Below are 18,127 nucleotides of genomic sequence, written 5' to 3'. Positions count from 1 at the left end.
GTTAAAGCAAATAGACCAAGGGAATTGTAGACTGTGTCTGCACCTTTGCCAGAGGGAGGCACCGTTTCAGTTTTCATAAGGAGACACGGCATCCCATGAAGGTTAAGTCTTGACTTGTGTGTTTTTTGAACTAAGCAAGGTCTTTGGGAGCTGATCCGCTGTATAACCATGATGGCCCTGGGGTCACAATTGTGATGGTGTCAGAGAGAGAGGTCCACAGCTTCCTAAGGGGATGTGTCAGCAGGGGAGTAGCCTAAATAAGGGAAGCCATGTTCAAACAGAGCTTGACAAGGGGAATCAGGCCAGCAAGGAGGCAAGGGAAGGGGTGGGAGAATGTTCTAGGCATAAGGAAGCATACACAAGGACTCTGAACCTGGATGAAAAGGACCACATTCAAAGAGTAGATACAAGTTCAGTGTGTTGGGGCTGCTGAGCCAGGAGACCTCTTAAAGGTTTGCAGGCTGTGGGCTCTCATTTAGAGCAAGTCTAGAAAAGCCAATCAGTCTGGAGTTCGGTCCTTCATAAGGTCCAGACAGATTGGTGGGTAGACGTTTCTGGCCTGTGGAGAAATGCCTGGAGACTGACCCTGCTACTTGTGAGAATTTGCCCTCAGTGAAGGCGGCAGGACACCCTGCAAGACAGCTTCGAAAGGCAGGAGGGGAGGCAGTTTCACTTTGTGGAGACAAGGAAGGTCCCTCCATTCCACATGGGCTTCCTATAACTACTTGGTTTCCACAGAGGAGAGGTCCACACGTTTAGGGAAAATTCTCATGGAACGTGAGTCAGGTCCCTCCAGGAATGGAGAGAATGTGGGAGAGCCTGGGGATAAGAAGGAGACACCCAGGTCAGGGGAGTGGAGCCCAGAGGCAATCAAAACAAGGGTGGGAGGGGAAGAGGCATAGGAGGCTTTGGCTGTCATGGTGTTTGTCCACAAAGGAAAACCATGAGCAATAAAAGAATTAAGAAAACAGCTGGGTGAATTGGGAGGGACATGAACAGCTAAGAAAGCAACCTGCTTCCTCAGTCACCTGAAGAGTGGGTGAGTGCAGACTCTCTGAAGCTGGAGAAGGAAATGTAGTGGGCCTGAGAGAGGTTAAAGATGGTTTCTAGTAGGGTCAGCTGAGGACATCTGGGCCAGAGGGACAGGATTCTGTCATTTAACAGAGTGAAGAGGACCAAGGGAGTTGCAGGCATGCTTCTAGTGATTGCCAGAAATCCTTGGCTTGTAGCCACATCACTCCAGTGTCTTCTGCCTCCAGTGTCCTGTGTCTCTGGATCCAAATTTGCTCTTGTAAGGGCGCCTGTCATTGGATTAAGGCTCACCCTACTCCAGGATGACCTCATTGTAACTTGATTATATTTGCAAAGACCCTATTTCCAGTAATGTCACATTCACAATCACCAGGGGTTAGGCCTTTGACATATCTCTTTGGAGACACAATTCAGCCCATAATATCCAGCAAAGAGGCTGGGGACAGCACAGGTCATAGAAAGTGTCCCTAGCAGAGGCAGAGGGTGAAGAGAGAGGTAAGATCAGTCATGAAGATCATAAGATGCTGGGGGACATAAAGATCATAAAGATGCTGGGGGACCACATGGGGGACTGGAGGGAGGGGCTTGTGGGGAGGGGAAGTGGAGGCCCATGGGGCATGATGGCGACAGATATTCTGGGTTCCCTGTCAGAGTTATCTGCAGGTAGCGTGGTTCCTTTGGGTTCATATCCTTGATATTTTGACTGTCATCAATCAGTAGGGAATGGAGACCATCAGCTTCCACGTCCCTCTGGGGATCCCCAGGAGGTCAAGGGTGGGATCTGGATTTGTGCTCAGCACTTACAAAGGACACGTCATCCTCCTGATGCATCTGACAAAGCCTTTTCCTCCTGCCATGCTTCTACTAGCAGCCAGGAAAGCAGAAGGAAGTCATGCCACAAAGTGTAGCAATTGTGCTGTGTTGGGGCATCTGCCCTGAACATCTTGTCCTGCTGGCAGGGGCGGGCTGGAGTTTCCAGGGGGCTGCTGTCACTTTCAGATTGATGGGGTCTTGGAAGGAAATGGGCACGTGTGAGGACCACTGTGGTTGGGAATGGGCAGGGGAATGCTGGAGTGAGCAGGATGGGGCGTGAAGATGCTTCTATGCAGGAGAATGTTGCTGCCAGGGGCGGCCCATCGCAGGGGAGCATGCCTTTCTGTTGCTTGTGTACGGCTCTGGAACACTACAGCCTCAGGAGACGCTCTAACATCAGGTCAGCCAGTGAGGTGGACAGTGACAATGAGCAGACCCGGAGTCTTGGCGTCCATGCACGCCCATGTCCTGGCCTGTCCTGGTGGGCGGCCGGCCCACTCTTGTATCAGGCGTGTCTGCTGTCTTTGACTCTATTACAGGTTCTTCAAGCTTGGTTCTCAAATTTCCAGTGACTTTAATTGGGCGGGGTGTGCTGTGGTTTATCAGGAACTCGGCGGCCTCTGAGAGGGTGAGCACAGGCTTCCAGGCAGGGCTTCCCTGAGCGAGGATTCCTTCCTCGGCCTGCTGGGGCACCTACCATTCCCTATAGAACCTCAAACTCCTCGAGGGGCAGCCTCGGGGGGACACTCAGACCTGCCCCCTTCATTGCTCAGTGTGACTCCAGTCTTTCTGTTAAAAAGCCTGGCAAGAGGTGACCATGAGTCCAGGGTTTCATTTTTCCAAATGGAGATGTTTGGGAGCTCTGATGTGCAGCTGGCCCTGGGTGTCACCCTGCTGACAGTGAAAGAATTAACAAGAATTTGCTAAGTAATTGATTTATCTCCTTGGGAGATAAATGGGCACAATAGAAGGAGAAAAGGAAAAAAAAAACCCTATATCTTCAAGGAATTCACAATCTGCTTTAATAATTTTACATCTTCCTACTCATGGCTTACAGGTGCTGATGTAACCGGTGGTTACATTCCCTGAAGTTCATTCTTTCCCGTTGATTTGTTTATCGTCAGATATTTGCCAAGCAGATCACCTCCTTCTCATAAAGTAGTAGCCAGCCGTGCTTTGCGGTCATTTCCCTCCTCCGCCCACTGGCTGGCGACGGCTCTGTGCTGGATGCCAGGATTGCCGTAGGGCCCCAAACACGCAAGGTCGTTGTAATTGCAGTCTGGGCTCAGGGCCATGAAGGAAGAATGGAGAATGTGTGACAGGAGAGACATTCTTCACCATCATATAGATATGTGAGTAGAGGCTAAACAAGGGAGGCGGTGGGAATGAAGAGCCCCCTGCCCCAGACCCTGGTAGACAGAATGGGCCCCACCCCCAGAAGCTCTAAGGTAACACGTCATCTCACACAGGTGATGAGTTTTCCAGCCAGCTACAAATTTTACTGCCTGTTACCCCAGACCGTAGCTAGGGTAGTACGCAAGGAGAGGCCGTGGTGGCGGGAAGCTCAGCGAGGCCAGAGGTGGACGTGAGCTGGAACAGGGAGGCCCTGCAGGCTGGGGTGCTCTGTTTGATCTTGATCTGAGCTGGTGGAATTCCACTGGAGGGATTTTTCATGGGTCATGAGAGGCTCTGATCTCCATCTTCAGAAGATCACGCTGACACTCCATGCGATTGTACTTCTGTAAAGTACAAACCCGGCAAATTACGTGAGCTGCTAGAGGACAGGCGATCACTACCCTGGAGGGGAAGCTGACTGAGAGGGTGCCGGAGGCTGTCTGGGAAGCTAGAAATGTTCTGTTTCTCGGTCTGCGTGCTGTCCCTCTGGCACTGTATCAAGCTGACTTGTGCCTTTTTGTGGTGAATGTTATCCATTCTTCAAAGATCACTCTGGCTGCTGGCTAGAGAATCAATTGGAAGGAGGAAGGAGTGGGCTTCAGGAAAGCATAGACCCACCTGACCAGTAGTGGCCAAGTGGGCCTGCCAGCCTCTGGATGGAGGGCGGCAGTGGAGGCGGAGACACAGCATGGCCTGGAGCCTTGGTTTGAAGGTGAATCCGCAGGAGGCAGTGTAGGGTAATGTGGTCGTTTGAATTTCAGATACTGGTTGTTGGGAGTAAAGTCAAACCGTGTGGGAAGTAGGGGGTTGAGGTGGGAGGTCTGCAGTCTAGCATGGACTGGAGGCTTTGGCATGCCACAAGGGTGAGCTGTTTGGTGGATGAGCAGGATGCCCATGGGGTGTGTGTGTGTGCAGAGAGACAGACAACGGGGCTAAGGATGGAACAGAAAGAGCTCCCACAGGAATTTCTACGGAGGAACACTTACAGAGACTGCATGAGCTCGGGAAGCAATGGCATCAGAGATGCTGAGGGAAACAAGACTGGCAGGTGCTGCAGGACTCAGGTAAACCTGTCATCGGATTTGGCACTGGGTTTGGCAGTTAGGTAACCAGCTATCTTGATGAAGACAGCTTCAGTGGTGCCATTTTTGCCCAAACTCTCATGCGATCAGGGTGCTGGGTGGAGCAGAATGATGGTGTCACTTGGCGTACCTTGGGTGCTACCATTTACCAACTGTATGATAAGAGCATTTTGTAAGCTTAACTGAACCTCAGCTCCCTCGTCCTTAAACCAGCAGAATCGTATTTGCCTCTCAGGGGTATGAGGATTCACTGTATGCAGCAGGTATTTATTAGACATCTATTATATGCCAGATGGAGAAGGCAATGGCACCCCACTCCAGTACTCTTGCCTGGAAAATCCCATGGACGGAGGAGCCTGGTAGGCTGCAGTCCATGGGGTCACGAAGAGTCGGACACAACTGAGCGACTTCGCTTTCACTTTTCACTTTCCTGCATTGGAGAAGGAAATGGCAACCCACTCCAGTGTTCTTGCCTGGAGAATCCCAGGGACGGGGGAGCCTGGTGGGCTGCCATCTATGGGGTCACACAGAGTCGGACACAACTGAAGCAAATTAGCAGCAGCAGCAGCAGCAGCAGCATGTGCCAGATACTCAGCCAGATGCAGAAGATACAGATCAAAAACAAGCAGACAAACTAATCATTACACAAACAAGGTGATGTGAGGAGAACTGCCCTTCATGCTTCCCTGTGGCCGTGAACCAGCCTTCTTGGGCAGAGGGGTCCCTCCTTCCTGGCCAGCTTCCCAGGATCCTGGGCTCTTCCAATACATGCTTCCACACCCTACTTTCTCTCTGAAAAACTCACTTCCCCTTCCTTGAGAGCAGGAAGGGAAGGGCTTAATCTGCAAACCCTTCAGGGAGGTGAGGGAAAATATTAACATCCCATCTTGTTTTACAAAGAATAGGAAGAATATAAAATAGGTGAAGTTTCTATATTAATACAGTATGAGTGGTGTTTTCCTGCCACAAATGGATTCAAAGTTTCCCGAATGGCGCCTTATTTCACCTAACAAATTACTCTTGTGCCAACTTCCAAAAAAAGACAAATGGTACTTGTTTTCCAAGAAGGAAAGCTTTTCTGACTTAAAAAATAAAAGTGACTTTGGAAATTTCTAGAGAAGAATTTGGACACATACTTACATAAATGTCAATGATAATTTTGTTTCAAAGTTTTTATTTTTCTGGGAACCCTTGAGCACCATGGTTCTAGTTAATCTAAAGACTAAATCACAGACTAAATTCATTTAGTCTGTGTGCTCATGTTTCATCTCTTCCAGAATTTTTTTAAATCTACGATTTCTGAAGCCCACGCCACATGTCCTGGTCACCTTGGGCCATCTCTCGCCCTTCGCTCTTTCATCCTCCTTCACAAATGCCACCAGGAGAGTCTAGACATCTGACTTCCTCGTGGCTGGGGCTGAGCTTCAGACAGTCACCACCAGGGAAAAGCCAAAGGAAATCAACTGCAGCCAAAAGTGTTTGAAGATTTCTGGTATCACTGCAGTGTCCCTTCCGCTGCCACGGAAATCCACATGTTTCTTTATAGATAGTGCTGATTTTTGTACATCCAAGGGCCCTCAGGATTCAGTCCTATCAAAGGCCTCTCCTAGTCACAATAACAACAAAAACTAGAGAATTATGTGGCTTGGGGCTTGCAGTGTCCTGTTCAATTTTCTCTTACCTAGAGGCCTTTAGGCGAGATTTTTTTTTCTAAGCGAGTGGACTAAACTAAAAAATGGCTGGAAGATCCTGATCTAACCCAATTCCTTGGCGATCTGGATTGGAGAGGTCCTTGGCCCACCCCACACCCCCACCAAGCAGTGTGACCCATGGGAGAGACCACTGAAGTGCTGTGGTCCTCTGGGCTTGCTGTGGCATCTGGTGGACTCCCGGCCTCCACTGAAGCTCCAGTCCTCCGGAGAGCAGCTCCCACAGACCTCCGATGGCCGTTTGCGGTCGCATGAGGAGAACCTGCCAGACAGTAAGATCATGGTGTGGAGAGCAAAAGCTAGTGAGAGGGTGCTGGGCAGAGACGCCTAGGGGCCTCCCCGATGGGCAGAATCAGAGTCTCAGCTCTCCAGACTGGCCACTGCCCTTTTACGGAACAAGGAAGCCATGAGGGGAATCTGTGTTGTTCTTTTTAGATTGTTCTGATTTTCAAACTTCCCAGAGCACCCAGGACCATGTCTTATCAAAGGCTTTGTCTAGTTTATGATAATACGAAAGATACTACTACAGGTACCTTCCGTGACTACCTCCTGCTTGGACCCTGGGCTGGGCTGGCTATTTTGAATCTCTGAGCTTTATCTTGTTCAGGCATTCTTCCCACGTGGGAATGTACCTGATTTCCTGAATCACTTCTTAAAAGACATATTCCCCTTTGGGGCCACTGAACCATGGTTTGGATCCAAAGTCACACCCTGCTGAAGGTACAGGAGGGTAAGCAGGCGGATGGGGCTGAAGGAGGCCTTCACTCCATGACCCATCTTTGCTTTGCTTCCCTTCTTGGCAGGACAGGGGCAAGATTCCCCTCTCCCCTCCAGCTCAGAGGAGCCAACCCACAGACCTCCTTTCCTTTCAGATGCTGCCTCTTTGAGGTCATTGGGAACAGCCGGAAGTCACCTTTTCTGAGTTTCCTTCTTTGTCCCTATTGCATTAGGACCTCTTGAGCCTGGAGTCTCACCTCCCAGATCTTATCCATTGGGTGAACTTCCAACCAGGACTGAGAATGGGCTATGAGAGTAAAGACACTAAAAAAAAATAGAAATATTTAGGTGGAGATGGAGAGACACCCTAAGCCAGCACCACTTTCCAGCCATGTGACTTCTGTTGGAGATAGACTGACCACTTTGGAAAATCCTAGTCAAATGAATGAGGTGTCAGGATGCATGAGTATCCTAGGGGTGAGGGAGGGAAGGTTTTGGAGAAGAGCCTGGGCACACTTCTTGGCTTGACTACTTAGGCCCCTGACAAGTACATATGCCTTTTTTTTCCCTTTGAAAAAGTGAGGACAGAATTATTAATTTGTTTACTGGACTTAGCATCAGGAGGTGGGTTTGGTTCATAATTCAAGATGGCAGGCTCAGCATGTGTTTGTCTCCCTTCATCTCTAATACCCTCGTTAGGATAAGAGCAATGAATTAAAAAATTATGAGAACTAATAACAGAAAAAAGAAAAGTACAGGAATTATGAGTGGATGAAACACCCCCAAAATTTCAGTAAGATGGAGAGTGGTTGGAAAGTATCAATAGATGAGACAAAGTGGAGGAGAGTGGACTCTGAAGTGCATGTGTGGGGCTGATAGTGGGGGAGCCCCTGGACTTGGAACTTGGCACAGTCATGGAGAGCTGCAGGTTCAGAGTGGGCAGGGATGGAAGAAGGAAGAGATGACAGACAAGTGGAGCTGGACCTGAGGGGTTAATACAGCGCAGCCCTTTACCTTAGGCTTCTCTCCATGCCTTGAGGGATCGTCAGCTGGTGTGGGTGGGCACCCAGAGGGTAAGCCCCACTGCTGGCTCCAGGCTTGCTTGCCACAAAGTGAAGTATTTATATCCAATAAGGATATAAATACTGATAGAACTATTAAAAGTTGGGGGGAAGAGGGAGAGAGAGGGGACCTGAATAAGTGAGCTAAATCCTCTTCTATCGTGGCACACAGTCAAAAGTGATAAATCAAGAAATTGCAAAACAAGAATATTATTTTGAGATATGTGGATGTAATCGACAGAAACACTAAAAAGAGTATGTCCCTGGACTGTAGTACTTGAGGTAGCCTACAGTTGAGCATAGGGCTGGCCTTGTCATTCTTAGTCCTTCCACGTGACAATTAAAAAAAAAAAAATGTGCATGTGATACATTGAATTCAAAATAAAAGAAAAAAGTGAAAATAAATGTAAGTGGATTGTGATTAAGTAGGAGGGATCCCAGCTGACCATGAAAAGGGGCTTCTGAATGGCAATGTGGCTCAAACCCAGCTGGGTTGTCACTGTGGCTGGGCAGCTCTGGTGCTGCCCAAGGGATGTGCGAGCCTCCAGCTGTTCCTGCCTCCCTGCCCCAGTCCACTTCAACCTGGTGAGGAGGATCAACAAGGATTCTGGGGCCAGATCTTATCCCACACAGGTTGGAGGGACTAAAGTAAGTGGTACCTCTAAGACTCCTCTCCGACAGGAGAACTGTGAGCAGCCATCCTCTGAGCTCTGCCTGCACTGCTGGGCTGGGCCAGAGTAAGGTTTCCCTGAGCTCTTCTTTACTCTTTCTTCTCAGTCTTCCTCCTTCCTTCCTTCCTTCCAAATAGCTCCATTTAGACTACTGACATCTGCTGTTTAAGGATGGGAACATCCTTGATCTAAACTGGGAGGTCACAGCCAGTGTCCCAGTCCAGTCCCATCTCCTGCTCCTGAATGGCTTTCTTCCCACTCCTGGTTCCCATAAGTGTGTTAAACTATCTCAGAGACATCACATCCTGGTGAGCCTAAGGCATCGGCTGAATTTTCTAGAGTTTTGCCTTCATCGGGATGCATGTGGACAAAATCAGACTTGGTTGACAGCAGAGTCAGTGATTAGATGGGTAGTAATCCTGTGGGGACCACATTTCAGAAATTCTTCTAGTGTCCCTATAATTCCAAGTAGGTGCTTCAGATCATAGTTCTCTGTTTAGTTCAGAAAAGAATGTCATGAACCTGCAGAGCAGAAGAAACAATGGCTGGGCTGCACTTTGACCTTTTCTTTTCATCCCGAGCTCTAAGGGTGTCACTGTCTGTCCTAACAGTTTACCCTCACAGTCTGATTATTTACTTACACAGAGCTCTGCAGTTTGGCTGGGGCCTGGGGTTCCACTCTGAACCTTCACTTGGTGTCTCAGCATCTTTCAGCCATTCTTAGCTCTTTGGCAAAGGTGGTAAAAAGAGTCATCTCTGTTAGAAGAAAGATCTTCATGACCACTCCAATCTCTCTGCTTCCTTCCTGTCTGAATTTCCTCTCCATGTTTGTTAAGATTGGAAAAAGAATAGAGCTGTGAACGTGAACAGTTAGATGTTTTAGAGCTTCCTGTCCACCACACCCTGCAAGAATGTTGTTCCCTTGCATTAACTTTCCTTTCGTACTTCCTTCTACAAGATGTGCCTGAAGACTTGTATAGTTTTAACACACACACATTTAAATATCTACTTGGATTTTGATGGTTTCAAAGTGAACTCTTTAACAGATTTATTCCAATGACACTGCCAACGCTCATAGTTTAAAAAAAAAATACTGTTTGTGGAATTCCCTTCAAAGCCTCAGAAGATTATTTTGAATACCTTGCTGGTTGCAAATCATTTTGAAATTAAATTTTCCTTAAATCAACTTTATTGAGGTATAGTTTTCATATTATAGGGCTTCCTTGGTGGCTCAGATGGTAAAGAATCTGCCTGCAATGCAAGGGACCTGGGTTTGATCCCTGGATTGAGAAGATCCCCTGGAGAAGGGAACGGCAACCCACTCAGTATTACTGCCTAGAGAATTCCATAGACAGAGGAACCCAGTGGGCTACAATGTGTGACCCATGAGGTCACAAAGAATCACACACGACTGAGTGACTAACACTTCATTTCACTTTACATAATAAAGTGCACAGATTTTAAATGATTGATGAGTTCCTTTAGACTGATTAAAAGCAATGCTGAAGGGGAATTTTATAATGATTGAGGACAGACCATTGGAACAAACCTGCAGCTTCCCAAATGGCTCCTCTGATGGACATATATTCTGGAAGAGAGTTCATCAGTTAGACTATTTAAAGACCTATTCATTCACTTGACAATGAATGAGCCCCAATTAAGGACTAGGCATTGTTCCAGACAAGAAGACATGGCATCTTAAAAAGCACACATCATTTTTCCTCTGTGAATTCTTCTGGATTTTGGTGGGGTGATGACCATAAGTGATAAATGTGTGATGTAATTTTAGGAAGCAATTCCGTTCACTTCAGTTGCTCAGACGTGTCTGACACTTTGCGACCTCATGGACTGCAGCACACCAGGCTTACCTGTCCATCGTCAACTCCCAGAGCTTGCTCAAACTCATGTCCATTGAGTCAGTGATGCCATCTAACCATTTCATCCTCTATTGTTCCCTTTTTCTCCTGCTTTCAATATTTTCCAGCATCAGGGTCTTTTCTAATGAGCCAGTTCTTCGCATCAGGTGGCCAGAAGTATTGGAACTTCAGCTTCAGCATCAGTCCTTCCAATGAACATCAGGGTTGATTTCCTTTAGGATTGACTGGTTTGATCCCCTTGCCATCCAAGGGACTCTCAAGAGTCTTCTCCAACACCACAGTTCAAAAGCATCAATTCTTCAGCACTCAGCCTTCTTTATGGTCCAACTCTCACATTTATACATGACTACTGGAAAAACCATAGCTTTGACTAGACGGATTTTTGTTGGCAAAGTAATGTCTCTGCTTTTTAATATGCTTTCAAGGTTTATCATAGCTTTTCTTCCAAGGAGCAAGTGTCTTTCAATTTCATGGCTGCAGTCACCATCTGCAGTGATTTTGGAGCCCAAGAAAATAAAGCCTGTCACTGTTTCCATTGTTTCCCCATCTATTTGCCATGAAGTGATGGGGCCGGATGGCATGATCTTAGTTTTTGAATGTTGAGTTTTAAACCAGCTTTTTCACTCTCCTAGGAAGTAATAACGCTATAAAAAGGAAAAAAAAGTGGAGTGAGGAGACAGAAAATGCTGGTGGGCTATTTTAAAAAGATAATACAGCCATGTAATAGATATTTATTTTCTTTTCCTTTTGTGAAGAAATCTCAAGACCCAGATTCTACCATTAGCTACTTTTAAAAGGGATGTGGAATCCTTCCATAAACTATATTCTGCAGAATGCTAGAGTCTGTAGACATTTCATATATATACAGGGGTCACATGGCTAAAGAAACCATGGAGAAAGTTGGGTAAAACAAAGCTAAAAGCAAGTCTTTACTGAAGGTTTTCTTAGAGACTTTAATATTCTGATACGAACTGTAAATATTCACAAGGAAGGATGGTAGCATGCAAAGTTTTCCAAACTTTTTTGTCCTGGGAATCCTTTCAACTTGGAGCATCTCAAACAAGTGGTGACCTGCCTAACACATTGTGGGAAACTCTGTCCTAGAGTTTTCATGCTGCAGGAGATGGGAAAGCAACAGAGAGGTTCAATTATTTGAGCAGGAGGAGTGAGAGGTGGAAGCCTGGGCTTATTAGCTATCTCTCCAGAATGTGGAGCACACGCTGTGGGTCAAGCAGGTCTCTAGGGCTTTAAACACAGACCCTTTTATGCAAACCTCCCAAGACAGCAGGAGTAGGTATTGTCAAAGCTCCTGTTTGCCAGTGGGAAAACTGCTGTCAGAGGGTCAAATACATAGTCAGAGGTCACACCATTCATTACAGAGTCAGGATGTGAGCTTCAGCTTGTTTGAGTCCCAAACCCCAACTATCAAATCCCACGACACCATGTTGTCTAAATGGTAGTGGAGGATGGGTTGCAAACCCTTGAGCAAAGCTTTCCTTCTCCCACCAGTCCGTCTCCTTATGCTCATAAGCCCCACAGTCTCACAAGGGATGGATTTCTATCTGCCCTGTATGGTGTCAAGTGTTTGCTGCTCCATATTACACTGGCCATGGAGCTGCTACTGCTGCTGCTAAGTTGCTTCAGTTGTGTCCGACTCTGTGCGGCCTCATAGATGGCAGCCCACCAGGCTCCTCCATCCCTGGGATTCTCCAACCAAGAACACTGGAGTGGGTTGCCATTTCTTCTCCAATGCAGGAAAGTGAAAAGTGAAAGTGAAGTCGCTCAGTCATGTCCGACTCTTCGCGACCCCATGGACTGCAGCCTACCAGGCTCCTCTGTCCATGGGATTTTCCAGGCAAGAGTACTGGAGTGGGGTGCCATTGCCTTCTCCAGGCCATGGAGCAGGCACTTGATAACTTCCAGTAGCCTCAGTCCTGTCCATGTAAGCTCAGTAGTGAAACCAGATGGCTGTGACCTTGAGCAGCTCTGGACAGAAATCTACTGGAATCTTCTCTCCACTTCTATCTCTTTACCCGCATCTTCTCCCCACCTTTCCTTCCCTTGAAGCCACAGATCTCATTCCTCTTCATCTGCTGAGTCCACTGGAACCTGGGGTCTCAGATACACACCAGCACTTCCACTGGGGCACCTGTAAGGGACCCCAACCCGACAGGGCTGCAGTGAGTGAAAGCTGGCAGTGCAGTAGGCTCTGCTGGGGTGTGAAGTGAGAAAGGCGCCCTCTAGCTCTAGGTGGAGACTTCGACGTCGTGTCTGAAGGGATTTTTGTATTTACTGGAAAAAGCAAAGACGTATCTTTCAGGAAAAGATCTGAGACAGATTTTTTTCTCCACCATCCTCACCTTTCTCTCCTCAGACTGCTAGGGAACCAAGTAGAGATTGTGTGTGCTTCATCCCTCAGTCAGGTCCGACTCTGCAATCCCATGGTCTATAGCCCACCAGGCTCCTCTGTCCATTGGGGTTCGCCAGGCAAGAATACTGGAGTGGGTTGCCATGCCCTCTTCCAGGGGACCTTCCTAACCCAGGAACTGAACCCAGTTCTTCCGCATTGCAGGCAGATTCTTTACTGTCTGAGCCACCAATCAGCTGCTCGAGTAGAGATCAATCAGTCCTGTTAATTCATTACTGATTTGCTTAGAGGGAGACTGGTGTTTTTGAACTTTATCTGCAGTAACTTGGGTGTTCCAAACTTGAACTCCTGTCCTCTCTCTCCATCTGCACCTCCTCCTGGGCCCCCCGTCTCACGCACAGCCTTGACCCCTTCCTGGCCCTCAGGCTAGAAACTCTGCCCCTTTTCTTCCACCTCAAATCAAGAACAAGAGCCTTGTCAATTTAACCTCTGCAAGAGCCTCTAAGCTGCCACTCCCTGCCTCCCCACTGCCCTGGACATTGGCCCAGCCCTCAGTGTCTCTCCCAGGCTGCTCTAACAGCCCTCAGCCCTCTTCTGGATGCCACCCTGAATGCCAGTCACATGCCAAGTCATCCGGAAGCCTCTGTGCAGAAGTCAGCATCAGGTGCCAGGACTTTCGGAAGCTACTTTGAACTGGACACATAGCTGAGCCCTGTGCTGGGCAAGGGAAGCATTGAAGGGTTATCCAGACAGAGATGGGAAAGATGATTTTGTAAAGACTGAGCAGAGATGCAGACAGTGAGTGTGTGCTGTGGGGTAGTGTGTGACCTTGATGAAGTTTGAAGGACAAGAGGTTCTAGCTCTAGTGTACATAACAAAGCAGCCCTAAACTTAGTGCTTAAAACAAAGGCAACATTTAGTTTGCTCATGGATCTGCCCTCTGTGGAAGGCTTGGTGGGTATAGCTCACCTGTCATTGAAGTCTGGAATCCTAAGCTGGCTACAGGCTGAAACTTTAACTGGATTTATAGGCTGGAACATCACCATGTGGATTCCCCCATGAGTAGGGAAGAGGGGCTTCCTTATAGTGTGATGTCTGGAGTCTAAGTTTCCATGAAAGAGCTGGGGGATTCACTATTAACTTTCAAGACTTAACCACAGAGGTCACAGAGCCTCACTTCTGCTTCCTTCTCTTTTTCAGAAGCAAATAGGTCAGATTGACCCATATTGAAAGGAAGAGAACGCAGATGCCACTTCTTGATGGATGAATGTGATTGTCACATTGTAAGGGGTGTATGTGGGACAGGAGACATTGGTGTAGCCATCTTTGTAAAACATGATCCACCCAGCAGACTAGGGAAAAGAGGCAGTCAGAGTCCAGGACCCGTAGCATCATGGATGACTCTCCAAAGGGCATTGGTTTTCATCTTGTGAAAAGTGGGGAGCCAGTGAGAGGTATTAATCTGGGTGTAACTGGCTCACATTGCTGTTTGATAAAGCTCTTCCTGGAGTGATGAGATGGAAGACTGGAAGGCGGCAGACAGGAGATCTGTGATAGGCTGTTGAAGGAATCTGGCGGAGATAAGAGAGGGAGGGCCTGAAGCCAGACATAATCTGGAGGTGAGGGCAGGTCAAATGCAAGAGGCGCCAGATGAAATCACAGTGGCACCAAATGTCAGAGGTGAGGACCGTGCATCCAGGAGGATTTCCGGTTTCTGGCTTAGGGCACTGAGCAAACATGATGGGCAGTGAAGGAAAAACTGGAGAGGTTTCTGGGGGGAGGACATTGGACCCTATTTAGGAAGTGATTAGTCTGGGGGAGGGGTTTGAGAATGTCCATATGGACACGTCCAGCACAACGTGTGATGCCCTTGAGTGTAAAAACCCTGGGGGACATTCTGGAGCATAGTCTGAGATGTGGGCACCACAAAGGGGGTTTCCAGTGCACATGCACAGAAAGGGCACCGTCCAGGGACGGTGACTACAGACAATTTGAGTGGGGCAGGTTGGGGGGCGTTAACCTTCAGGGGGTAATCAGAAGAAGATAATCTGGTAAGGCATCCAAGACTAAATTGCCTGTATCCTGGACGTAGCAGGTGCTGCGGGCTTAGTGCCAGGCTCTCCAGGTGCCTGGCATGCCCGGTTCTGGGCCTGCCTCTCACACAACGGAGTAGCCATGGCAGGTTCCTGCCCTCGTGAGCCCTTGGTCTCCCCAGCTCTGAGGCGCTAGGATTTCCCGCCTCTCTCCCTCTCTGAACTTCTATTTCCCCATTCGTAAGAGAGACTGCCATTTTCCAGAGGGCCTTTATCACAAAATGTGGAGAATTCCAGTACACGAAAAGAAGCAGAGCTGAGCCTCCCTGAGGAGGCAGGGGTGGTGAGTGGACAGGCTTCCTTCTGCCACCCATGAGGCAGATGGCTGTGACCTTGAGCAGCTCTGGACAGAAATCCACTGAAACCTTCTACTCACTTCAGTCTCTTTACCCGGCAGTCTCTTTACTTCTGCCCACCTTTCCTTCCCCTGAAGCCACAGATCTCATTCCTCTTCATCTGCTGAGTCCACTGGAACCTGGGGTCTCAGATACACACCAGCACTTCCACTGGGGCACGTGTAAGGGACCCCAACCCGACAGGGCTGCAGTGAGTGAAAGCTGGCAGTGCAGTAGGCTCTGCTGGGGTGTGAAGTGAGAAAGGCGCCCTCTAGCTCTAGGTGGAGTCTTCCACGTTGTGTCTGAAGGGATTTTTGTATTTACTGGAAAAAGCAAAGACGTATCTTTCAGGAAAAGATCTGAGACAGATTTTTTTCTCCACCATCCTCACCTTTCTGTCCTCAGACTGCTAGGGAACCAAGTAGAGATTGTGTGTGCTTCATCCCTCAGTCAAGTCCGACTCTGCAACCCCATGGAATGTAGCCCACTAGGCTCCTCTGTCCATGGGAGTTCTCTAGGCAAGAATACTGGAGTGGATTTCCATGCCCTCCTCCAGAGGATCTTCCCAACCCAGGGACTGAACCCAGTTCCGCAATGCAGGCAGATTCTTTACCAGCTGAGCCACCAACACTGCTTCTGCCCTCTCTCCCTGGCTTCAGTGTCTCCTAGCTGATCCTGGCTTCTGACCTCTCAGCCCATCCTTCTTCCCTCTAACTTTGATTTGCATCACTGAGGGACAGTGTAAATTCCACGAGGCCCGCTGTTCTGGGGTGGAGGCCACAGCCTCCTCCTCCCGGGAGCCCAGGTGCAGTTAGATCTTCCCTTGACTTAGTGAAATTCAGGCCGACACAGGCAGCTTCTGAGATGGGTTGAAAAGACGGCAGACCAGGAGGGGAGTGGCAGTGCTTGGACAAGTGTCTGGTTTTGTGGTGTGTTGGCCACCTTGATTTGGATGTATGAGCAGGCAGCTTGGGCTGCACCCTGGGCTTCCAGAGGCTTTACATTGACAGGTTGGAGAGGAGACGTCAGTTCTGACCCCGAAGCCTAGAGTGGGGCCCCTGTGGATGGCTGGCTTGGCTTAACAAGGAAATAGAAATGAGGGTGGATCCCTCTTGCTTTCCTGAGATGCCAGCCCTTCCAGTGAGGGAAGAGCTTTGGCAGACTAGGAGACAGACTGGCACCCCGCCCTTCCCTGAAGGACAAGTGCTGTCCTCAGAAGGGGCACCTCCAGGGGGTTTGGGGCTCTGAGCCTGCTCTCAGCCCAACAGCCAAGAACCCAGGAGCGCTGAGCGTGCAGCCAACTCCAGATGCCACGATCCCTCTCCACCCTTGCCACTGTGTATCTGCCCCGGTCAACCACGGAAAGCACATTTGCTTGTCACATTTACTCACACCCACAGGACCAGGCCTATGGGACAGGGTGGGATGCCTTTCCCAGGCCTTTATCTTCATCCAGAGGAGGAGCCAGCATCGGCACAAACACCTCGTATAAGAAGAGGTGGTAGCAAGCTGGGCTGGTGTGTTCACTGAATCGGCCTGGGTGAGAGCCCACCTGCAGCCTCACTGGGGTATGAGAAGGGAGTCTGGGGGGATGGGTGTCGATGGGGAAGGGGAATGGAGGCCCGGTCAAGAGGTGTGGAGCAATGTGACCCCCCTGCTTGTTTGTGACATGAATGGGCTGGGAGGGGGACCCTCAACCTTCATGGGACCCAGGAGGAAGGGCAGAGCTATCAGAGAAAAATCTGATCAGCCAGACCTTTAAGGATGCTTCTCCAACCCTGCGGTTTTCCTGCTGTGTGAAAAGAATGGCTGAAATGATGGGAATGACTGCCATGCCTTGACCAAGGTCAGAGATGAAATGGGTCTGAGGATGACAGCATTTCACTGGGACCACCTGATGGAGAACGTGTTCCCAACGAACAAGGGAGGGAATGGGTCAGGCTGCTGGGCCTCTGTGCCCCAGAGGGGAGAGCGGAAGTGGGCAGCAGGGCTCACTGTCCAGCGGCCTCACTGCCCAGTCTCCTCCCAGGTGTTCGTGCTGTGCCATGGCCTCCTGCAGCTCTGCCAGCTCCTGTATAGTGCCTACTTCAGGAGCAGCCTCACCACCATCGAGAAGCGGTTTGGCCTCTCCAGTTCTTCGTCAGGCTTCATCTCCAGCTTGAATGAGGTAAGCAGGATGCTCGAGTCCATCGGAACCTACCCAAGCATCACTGTGCTCACGGGACCCAGCAGGGGGCTCTGGAGGAGCAGGTCAGGGCAGGGGGCACACGGGGGATGGAGACAGCCAGATACACTTCCCCTGGCACCAAGCACTGAGCTGAGAGCCTCCAGAGTTACCTGACCTCCTCACCACTCCCCTGCGAGTGGGTGATCTGCACCTCCTCCAACAGGTGAGGGCACTGGGGTTCAACAAGGTCAGCAGCTTGCCCGAGGTGTGCAGGCCTGCTGCCTCCAAACTCCGTGCCTCTGGCTGAGTTCTGCGACCACCTACCAGTTTACATGGCCTCCGTCCATCCCCATCCAGGGGAAGATGAGCCGCAGGATGCAGGTGGGGAGCAGCTCTTGGAGGCCAACTCAATGGCCTTGACTCCCAGACGGGGTCACAGGTCTATGACTTCCTGTCTTTCCTTTCCATGAGGCCCACTGTTCTGGGGTGGAGGCCACAGACTCCCCCTCCCAGGAGCCCAAGTGCAGTTAGGTCTTCTGTTGACTTAGTGAAATTCAGGCCGACGCAGGGACTCTCATGGGCAGCTTCTGAAATGAGCTGAAAAGAAGGCGGGAGGTCTCCCAGCGGCCCCTAACCACCACCTTCCGGCCAGCTCATCCCCCAGCCAGCTCCCTGCTGGAAATGCCCCTTTACCCTTCAGTCCTGTGCCCCCCCAGGCGCTCACAGGAGAGCCCCTCAGGAACCCTCCCCACCACCCCAGGGCAGATCCCCCTGCAGTCCTCACAGGAGGACTGCCTTCACAGAGGT

The 18,127-nt window shown here is 49.6% G+C and overlaps 1 protein-coding gene across 2 annotated transcripts in view; it reads left to right on the top strand.

The window, feature by feature from the left end:
- The window catches only part of SLCO2A1 (solute carrier organic anion transporter family member 2A1), an 89,809-nt gene that overhangs the window by 28,360 nt on the left and 43,322 nt on the right, over positions 1-18,127 (top strand). For both annotated transcript variants that reach the window (XM_070376100.1, XM_070376097.1), the window contains exon 2: positions 17,183-17,320. In XM_070376100.1, the coding sequence (XP_070232201.1) occupies positions 17,183-17,320 (138 nt within the window). The remainder of the gene's footprint in view (positions 1-17,182; positions 17,321-18,127) is intronic.

Source organism: Bos mutus, chromosome 1 (genome assembly GCF_027580195.1).
Source record: "Bos mutus isolate GX-2022 chromosome 1, NWIPB_WYAK_1.1, whole genome shotgun sequence".
NCBI classification, from domain to species: Eukaryota; Metazoa; Chordata; class Mammalia; order Artiodactyla; family Bovidae; genus Bos; species Bos mutus.
This window is presented reverse-complemented; position numbering and strand designations above follow the sequence as displayed.